The 10,087-nt window shown below is 37.0% G+C and overlaps 1 protein-coding gene across 1 annotated transcript; it reads left to right on the top strand.

The window, feature by feature from the left end:
- Positions 1–601: 601 nt before the first annotated feature.
- PP7 (serine/threonine phosphatase 7) lies at positions 602–3,265 on the top strand. The gene is made up of 5 exons (XM_078980378.1): positions 602–1,329; positions 1,712–2,212; positions 2,296–2,442; positions 2,734–2,841; positions 2,926–3,265. The coding sequence occupies exons 1-5, from the start codon at positions 733–735 to the stop codon at positions 3,004–3,006; spliced, it is 1,434 nt and encodes a 477-aa protein (XP_078836504.1). The 5' UTR covers positions 602–732; the 3' UTR covers positions 3,007–3,265.
- Positions 3,266–10,087: the final 6,822 nt, after the last annotated feature.

Raw genomic sequence — 10,087 nt, 5'->3', positions numbered from 1 at the left:
TGTTAGATCTTAGACACTCACCAAGGCCCAGGAGATGTGCTAGCTGAAGTAGATGATGTTTCCCAAGTAAACTATCACACCAAAGGCTTCGTTCTTCTTCAAGGATCACCAAAAAGCACCAAGAATGAGTTCACAAATTGCAATGGATGCTAGGGTTAAGGTTTTTGGGTTTGAGAGGGTGATGGAGACTGAATGATCACGAAACCTAGCCTCAATTTTCTTTATATAGGGTCCAAAGCCCAAAATTGAAGGGTTTTCACTAAAAACACCTGCCATGCCATGGTACCTATGACCACGCCATTACGGGTTATTTAATCCCGTGGTCTAAAACATTCCGCCACGTTGTGATAATGCTCCATAACGTTGTGACCACCTAAAATTAATATATATAAGAATTAATTCATACCTAAAACAGATGTCACATAAAGACCAATTTTATGGTTTTGGTTAAAAAAACATTGTAAAAATTAAAAGTTAACCATTTTTATTAGCTTCGAGTTTGGGTCATAATTGCATGCATGACCTGGCCATGACTATTTTCCCAAAGACCAAAAGAAATTTTCAAGTTGGGTTGTTGACGAGGCTCTGACACACCACACAAACACGTCACAATCCATTCTTTTTGTTCTTTTTAATTTATTTTGGCATCTGATTTTTATGATCGGAGCATCCAACAATTTCACTTATACTTTGCACAATTTCGTTTGATAATCGGCGATCATCGACAGCTAAATGTTATCACAACCAGATTCTACTGAATCATTACCACTTGCGACGCCGGAATCCGCCATCGGTGAACCACCACCGCCGTCATCCTCCTCCGAAGACCTCTTCTCATCCGCTTCCCTCGCATGTGCCTCTGGCTCTGCCTCCTCCCCATCCTTATCCGACGACAACCAAAAACCCTCTCCCTCCCCTGTTCCTTCTCAAAATCGTCCTCAGATCCCCATTACATGGCCGTCTGGTGGTGCTCTAACCCTAGATTGGGTCACAAACCTCATGTCAACCTTCGATTGGGCATCCAAGAACCTCAGGCCGTCGGAACTCCCTACCGTGCTGCCTGTGGAAGTTTTCGATGCTCTCGTGCTCACCGCGTCGAAGATCTTACATAAAGAGCCGAATTGGGTTCCGATTGAACCTGGTAGTGATGGTGTGGTGGGATCGAGTGTGGTCGTTGTAGGAGATGTGCATGGGCAGTTGCATGATGTGTTATTTTTGCTGAAAGATGCTGGGCTTCCATCTGAAAATAGGTTCTTTGTGTTTAATGGCGATTATGTTGACAGAGGAGCTTGGGGTCTTGAAACTTTTCTTCTTTTGCTAGCTTGGAAAGTAAGTAACACTTAATGGACCTCAATTTCCTTACATCAATACAAAGAAATACTCTTTTCCTCTCATATGGAGATAAGTAAAGCTTCTTGTTACATTTTCCCATTGCTCCTATGGAGATAAGTAAAGCTTCTGCTAGATGTCCTGCAAAAGAAACAAGCCAATCTAATCTAGAGTTCTATTTCTTCATGGCTAATTTCATCTTGGTTTTTGTAGATATAGTTTAAAATGTATAATCTGTTTAGTTTCTTATAGTTAATTCAATGCAAGTCTCTTGTGTAACATACTAGTAACTCCATCATACCTAATATGTTCATATTGAATGTCAGATTTTGTATAGAAGATTCAAGATCCTAAATCTATCCTGATATGTCATGTTTTGTAGGTGTTTATCCCACAAAGAGTCTTCCTACTTCGTGGGAATCATGAATCCAAATACTGCACCTCAGTTTATGGATTTGAAAAGGAAGTTCTTGCCAAATATGGTGAGAAAAAAGATGGAAAGCATGTATACCGAAAATGTCTAGGATGTTTTGAAGGACTTCCTCTTGCTTCCATTATAGCAGGACAAGTTTACACAGCACATGGAGGGGTTTTTCGTAATATTCCCCCTTCCCCATCAAAAAGATCCAAAGGAAAGAAGAACAGAAAAGTCACACTGAATCCAGACTCACTTCCCTTATCTCTTGGCTCATTAGATGAATTACTGAAAGCCAGAAGATCTGTTCTTGATCCTCCATGGGAAGGCCATAACTTGATTCCTGGAGATGTTTTATGGTCTGATCCTTCAATGAAACTAGGCTTATCTCCAAATAAAGAAAGAGGTATTGGCCTTTTGTGGGGCCCAGACTACACACAAGAATTCTTAAAGAAAAACAATCTTAAGGTAATGCTATCAATCTTCTCTTCATCTATTCATTTGATGGATATAAAATCATAAAAATAACATGTGATTATAATTTATTGCAGTTAATTATTAGATCTCATGAAGGACCTGATGCAAGGGAAAAAAGACCTGGTCTTGGAGGAATGGATGAAGGGTATACAATTGATCATGTTGTTGAATCTGGGAAACTCATTACTGTCTTTAGTGCTCCAGATTATCCACAGTTTCAGGTATGTACATAAATTATATTCAATTCTTTAAATAAATTCATTACATGTTCAAAATTCTTCCACTTTTTTTATACATATGTACAACTTAGAGTCTAAACATATTGACTTTCAGTTATTATGGCAAGATTTCTTTACTTTAAAAGATGTCTTTTAGTTCCCCTATTTTAGACTTGAATCAACATTTCTTTGATCTACTTACATTATGGTATATAAAATTTAGGTAAAAATTCAAACTTTATAACTCATATGATAATTAATATTAATATTATATATGTTTTGTTCATTTGTTAGGCAGCAGAGGAGAGGTACAAAAACAAAGGGGCATACATTGTCTTGGAATCCCCTAATTTTGATACCCCAATCTTTCATAGTTTTGAAGCCATAACACCAAGACCTAAGGTACAATAAATGAATAAATAAGGTGTTTATTTTTAAAGATTATAATTTATAAGAAACAAAAGGTGATAAAATAATCGGGTGTAGGTGAACCCGTACTATGACTTTGAGGATGTGATTGATTCAGATGAAGAGTTAGATCTAACGATGATGGTGGAGGCTTCTTGAATGTTATAATTATTTCTCTCATGATTGATTTATTATTATAACTTGTTTTGTGTATGTGTTTTATATTTTGCAATTTGCATAGTCTTTTGGTATAGGAGGTTAAGTGTTAATGAACTGCCTTGCAAATTATATCAAATGTAGATTATATGTATACATTGAGGCAGTTTTATTTCATTTTCCAGATCAACAATGGTGTAAACTGTAAAGGTCTGTGTTTTTTTTTTGCTTCAATGAGATATATATTATATTTTTTAACAAAGTTGATTGAGTTTTTTTTAGTTGTTTTATTAATTACTTAATGAATTGTAATAACATATGAAAATATGAATTATAAGTTTTTAAATTCCAAATACTACAAGGAGCATGAAGTACAATTTAGGTTTTTATACATCAAGTTTGGAAATAATTCCAAATACATGTTCTATTTATCTATAATGCAACCCTAACAAGTTCTAATGTTATTTTATTTGTCAAATTAGAGTAAATAACATGAATTCTCCTTGTGGTTTGGCCGAATTTGCTAGTTTTGTCTCTATGTTTTGTTTTCATTCGAAACGTTCCTTGTTAGTTATAAACTTGCATTGTTTGTCCCTGACATACTTAAAAAAAACTATTTTACCTTTAACAGACAAGGATTGTAGGGTTCCAAAACCCGATTTTGGTGGTCGTAGGTTGTTGAATGTGAAAGAGGGGTGGTCGAGGATTCCGACAACAATGTACATAGAGGTGATGATGATGTGAAGAAGTCGATGATGGTATAAGCTTGATGGTGGCTTGGAAATGATGGTAAATAATGGCAATGTTGATAGTGTAGTGTAGGGATTAGCAGTTAGTACCAAATCTCGATCCCATACCGGTACCAAATTTAAACATATTGGATGGTACTCGATGCTCTAAAATAATGAAATTTGGGACTCGATACCGTTGTTACTGTTGCTTATACTTAAAATCAGTATGATTCTTGGTATCAATATTGGTAATGTTAATTCGATTCGGTACTCGGAATTGACTTTCAACCAAACTCGATTTTTGGAAAATCGGGAACGATATCGGTTCCGTCCCATGCTCATACCTAGTGTAGTGTTGCATCTGGTGATGGTATAGTGTGTGAAGGCAACGTCGAGAAGGTGAAAATGGTGGTCTGGTGATAGTGTCATGGAAAAGGTGGTGGTTGGTAAAGAAGATTATGAACGGACGATGGATGATGTTTGGTTTAGTGTTCACAAAAGGGACCGGGGAAGATAATGAGATAAGATGGGGCTGGGTGGGCCCTATTTCAATTTTAAAATTATAAATAATAGAAAAATAAAAAATAAAATAAAATAAAATAAAATAAAATAAAAAAAGTAAGGACAATTTGGTCATTTTTTTTAGAGATGAAGTGCGCAAGTTTCAAAATAACAAGGTACGGTCTGAGTGGAAACATCAGAATGGAACTAACAAATTTGACCAAACAACATAAACAATTCATGTAACTTAATTGCTAAATTATTTAGTTAAAACAAACTCTTTAACAAAAACACACTTTACTAACTTAATCCAAATAAGATTTTAGTTTTAACTAAAAAGTTGCACTACTTTATTACAAGTATTCCTAACTATGTTTAATACTTATCATAAGCTCGAAAGTGTAAAAACATGTGATTTTGTATTAACAATGAGATTAAATCCACACAAAAAACCACCGAATTGTTTATTACTAGTTTTAAGGAAAATAACACTGTAACCCTATAATATTTTGTATATTTGCTCATTTAGTTCCTTGTGTTATTTTCATGCTTTTTAAGTGAACAAAGTTAATAGTACCTGTCTTTTTAGGCCATCTACCTTTAGTAGCAAGTTTCAGTCCTTGTTACGCAACATTTTGCTATTTCAATTTTGCAATCGAGATGATCAGTCCCGATTTTGAGGTTATAAGTTTACTTCTGATTGCTTGTTGGTGTCATCACTGAGAGGAAAGAAAGAGGCTGAGGACAATGAGATTATCACTTCCGATTTTGCCAAAAACCAAAAAATCCATAACAAATTTAGTTCTAACATACAACAAATTACAGCTTGTAAACAATTATGTCAAAAACAAACCCAATTAAGCAGTAAGCAAATCTTCAACTTTCGGTTTTGGCATACCACCTCCTTCAAGCAAATCTTCAGGCCCCAATTTTGGATAACCACTTCCCTTAAGGTTTGAATCTGGACTTCAACAACATGCGCATAATTTTCTGCCTCATCAACCCACAAAAGAAACCCACTCCTAGGTCTCTGTAGATTCAATATCATCAATTAGCAAAACTTGGTTAGAATCGAAAAAACCCTAAATGTTTCTTGAGAATATAGTACCATATACGGGCAAGCATAATATTCCCTACCGAGGTTATTCTTAGTGATGGAAGTCCTTATGATTTCCATGCTTCCACAGTCACACATGACCATATTTTATTGTGTTGGATGTAATAGAAGAAGAAAGAAGGAGATGAAGTAAGTGAAGAAGAAGAAACTAAGAAAAAGAAGGAAGTAGATGAACTGGTCAAATGCATGAATAAGAGCATGGATTGGTCAAATGGTCAAGTGGTCACCAACTGATGTGATAACCAAGGAAAATACGTCACCACCCAGAACAACAACACACATGAACGTAAATGAATGAGGTTACAACATCTAATAACATCAAATAGTTTCGAAATCTCATACTCAAAAATAGGCTACCAATTAGACAGTAAAACCAAGAACCAGAAATGCAAAAGGTCGTAATACCATACAAACCGGAAAACATATTTGGAATGTAAGTATCAACACATTTTCTAAAACATAAAATTTGTGAAAGTCTGCCTTTGTATGAAAGATATATGATTTCTATAAGATATAAAGAATCAAACGTACATTAAAATTTATAACATAAAAATTTACAAAGAGAACATTTAACTTCTAGCCAAAATAACCAAAAGGAAAATTACAGTACTCTTTAAAATAAGAATTTTGGGACAAAGAATGCCAAAAACAGAACCCATATGAGAGAGTTATTATTTTTGTAAAATCATTAAGGGTATAAAAAATATAGACTAAAAATAAAAGTTAGAATTAGCCAAAACAAACTAAAAGAAAGTTGTAGCACACATCAAGACCTTAGCGTGGGTATAAAGAACATCGAAAACAGAAAGCGTATGCGGAAAGTACGCAATTTACAAGACTGAGCGTGCACACTCGCACGCTACGCACGATGCATGTTTTGACACTGGATTAATGAGGATTTGGATGACGTGGCCAACAAAAAAGATGACATGTGTCAACTCTAGATAATGCCAACATGCGCCTGTGCGATGTGCATTCCAATGATGCCATGCACCCCCAAAATCTCCGACTATATATAGAGGCCATCGCCTCTTCATTTCTTTACGCTGCAAAACATCCTCTTATATCTCATATTTGGCCTGAAGAAATTCTCTTCTCTTGAATGGTTGGAGCCTCCCGATGTGAATTCCGGAGTCAGTTAGAGCATGCTTTAAGGGTGAGTTCACCACCCCACTTTTACGATTTTCAAATGCTTCTAGGTGGGGGGATAGATACATGTTTTAGTAGTACATTGTTAATTTCATAATTATCGCTAACTATATATAATATTAGTGATTTAATTATACCTAAAAATGTTAAGATGATATTATGCCTGGTAGATACCCCTAAAGTTTTATGGATAATATTATACCTAGTCGTTAAACTCACCAACTTTTAGGGATAACATCGTACCTAGTTGTCACCCTGGAAAAATTTGATACAAAATTGTACCTAGTCATTATACAAGCTATCTTTTGATAAAACATCGCACCTAGTCGTTATGGTGGATTACTTTTGATACAACACTGTACCTAGTCATTATGTTGGCCAAATCTGTAGGAAATACATTATACCTAGTCGTTACCCTGACCAACTTTTGGGATAACATTGTTATTATGCCCGAATATCCTATTGGAATAAACAACACTATCATATATATATATATATATATATATATATATATATATATATATATATATATATATATATAACACTAAACATAACTAAGATAACAAGAGAAAGCAAAGTACCTGATGCAACTACACATAAACAATTGTTAAATGAGATATTATTCATCTGTTAGCTAACCCTGACCTATAATCGTTAAATATTAAGTGAGCAGGAGATGTATTTATAGATCTATACGAGATTGATGCCCCCACATACGGTTGCTAGCTACAACCTTGACAGTCGAGTCACATAGGCATAACTTTCTAAACTTTGGAGACGCCTGATAAAGCCTCGTCTCGAGGAGTTTCAACGTCATAAGCTTGATTATAGAAACTCATTGTAACACTGTCCAGTCTCAACTAAAAACCCTACTTAAAAGGGTAAAACCTATGAAGTAGTAACATTATACACAGACTCAAGGAAGCGAGTGAGTCAAGGTAAACAATAGTATTTATAAACCGTAATACTGTAAAACCTCAAGGTAGTCATAACATAAGTACTCAAACAGTAAATGAATGCTAGGAAGGTACAAGCCTAGTAACTATAGTATACGTAAGTTCATACAAGTACCTTTAGGATACTGTAAGATTTTACAAAACAAGAAATCAAGAAATAAGCACGTAGTTACTCATACTCAACTAAAGAAAAATAAGAATAAGGATACATAGGAAAATGCATCACTATATTCATAAAAAAAGATAACGCTTCAAAGCAGCTAAGTATTTTCTATATCAAAACCTGTGGACTCACCAATGTTGACCTTTCAGAACCACATGTATTCCTATGAAACCAAGAGATGACAGTTTGCATGCCCTAAAGCAACGATTGATCGAGGGAGTCTAAGAAAGTTATTATCATTTATGCCTAGCTGTCAAGTAACCTTTTGTATTAGAGATTTCTACCTTGATGTAGATTTTAAATACTTAATGGAAGTGAAGATTATGTTACATATTGTTTTGTGCTGTTCAGTGTATGTTCAATGTCTGTGATCTAACATTTTAAACATTGCACAGCCCGATGATTTCGTCGTCCAACCGGAGGTATGACAGATTGCTATAAGAGCTATTCACTATAGCAAACTAGGACTTCCTTAGGGAATTACGACTATAGGTTAGTGACTTATACTCTAATTAGGTTTATCCTCAAACCTACACTTAAAAAGTGTTATTATTAATTGCACTACTGATAGACTACTTACATGAAATGTGTCTAGAATGGAACTTTTCGCTTTGGGTTGTTGGATTTCAAAACGGCTATACGCCAAAATTGTCCTGCCCTCTGACCTTTCCTACTTGACTGATCCTTATTTGATAGCCTAGAACAGGCCAGACGTCTGACAAAATGACCCCGAACCCCCCCCCCCCCCCCCCACATATCTTGCTCTATAGCATGGGACCCACCGCAAGTCTGGATAAGTAAACAACCAAAATATAGGGGATGCTAAGGTAAATATCTAGATGAATCAAACAACACATAAAGAAAAGGTAAAATAGGAACCTTGTCACTCTCCTCCCAGTGACAGATAGTAAAAACAAAAAGATGATGGATCAACTGCATGATAGGAGATCTGGAGCTGCTCTCCTTGGCCTCCTTGGCCACATGAAATCCACAAGCATGCTCCTAAACATCCATAAAACTGTACCCCTATGGCTACGATCAAATACAACTGTAACAACTCAAAAATACGAGCCAAAAATTTCATGTTTGAAAACATATACTTAGCAAAACATTCGAAATATAACGTTTACCGATCATAACATTTTATAAAGATATCGCATGTCTGGAAAAACATTTTCATAAAACATAATAATGTTAGAGTACAAATCCCCAGAAAGATCTCATGGTGCGGAATACGGAGCATGTGTGTGATGGGCCGCTACCGCGCCAGCTCTTTCCCCTTTGAAGAAGAGGTACCTGAAACCAAAACTGAAAACTGTAAGCATGAAGCTTAGTGATTTCCCCCAACATACCACATACCATACAATCACATAACATACATATATTTTCCTCTCGACTGGATACAGACTAGTCTATCTGGGAGCTGGCCTCCCCTTCGGTCCTCTCGACCGGGTACTGACTAGCATATATGGGTGCTGGTCTCCCCTTCGGTCCTCTCGACCGGATACTGACTAGCATATCTAGGAGCTGGCTTCCCCTTCGGTCCTCTCGACCGGCTACTGGGGACTATTTCACTCCCTAACTACTACCACATAACATGTATATCACATAATCTATCTAGCATGGCTGGGCATGACCGCCCCTTCAGCCCTATCGACCGGTATTCTGGGGGACTATCTCCCTCTACTGTCACTAGCACATAACATCATATCATACTAGCACAATAACATATCACAGGTAGTAGCAACCCTAGATGAATATCACAGAGACAAACATCTATCATACAATTCCTACTGGTGGGGCGGCATTGTGGTCGTAGACCCACCGCTACTGGAAGGTAACTCACCTCGTAGCTGCTGATCTGTGTGGGAACGGTCTGTCTGCTGCTGCTGCTGCTCCGGAAATCCTCCGACTACAATTCCCACCAAACACTTAGTTAAATACTGCTAACCGACCTCAGGGTAAACTGACCATTTAACCTTAACCAAACCATGAGTCAAAGTCAAGGTTAACTTCCAGTTGACCCGACTCGCTGAGTTGGCCTGTCAACTCGCCGAGTCCCTATCCCTTTGTCTGACCACTATCCCGTCTCTACTCGTCGAGTTTGGCATTGACTCGACGAGTTTTCCTTCTAAGCTAAAGGCCAATAGTCCTTCATCCTACTCGCCGAGTTGTATGAACAACTCTCCGAGTTCTTCTTCATCCGATGAACACTCTATGCTGAGACTCGCCGAGCTGTATGAACAACTCGTCGAGCCTGTTCTTGAGGCAAGAAGGTTACCCTGAACTCGCCGAGTTACTACATGAGTGAGTATGGCTTCCAAACCACTGAGTCACACCCTATGACTCACTACTCCAACCCGCAAACACGAAAAGGGGGAAAACTCGGGGGCTCTCGACTCGACTCGCCGAGTCCGAGGGACGACTCGCCGAGTCGGCCACATGCAATTACTATACACTCGATTTT

Source organism: Lactuca saligna, chromosome 2 (assembly GCF_052625555.1).
Source record: "Lactuca saligna cultivar CGN05327 chromosome 2, ASM5262555v1, whole genome shotgun sequence".
Taxonomy (NCBI): Eukaryota; Viridiplantae; Streptophyta; class Magnoliopsida; order Asterales; family Asteraceae; genus Lactuca; species Lactuca saligna.
This window is presented reverse-complemented; position numbering and strand designations above follow the sequence as displayed.

Excerpts from the sequence above, each read along its gene's own strand:
- PP7 (XM_078980378.1), top strand. The coding sequence starts at position 733 with ATGTTATCACAACCAGATTCTACTGAATCATTACCACTTGCGACGCCG. Across the intron at positions 1,330-1,711 it reads TTCTTTTGCTAGCTTGGAAA|GTGTTTATCCCACAAAGAGT; the intron begins GTAAGTAACACT and ends CATGTTTTGTAG. Across the intron at positions 2,842-2,925 it reads CCATAACACCAAGACCTAAG|GTGAACCCGTACTATGACTT; the intron begins GTACAATAAATG and ends AATCGGGTGTAG.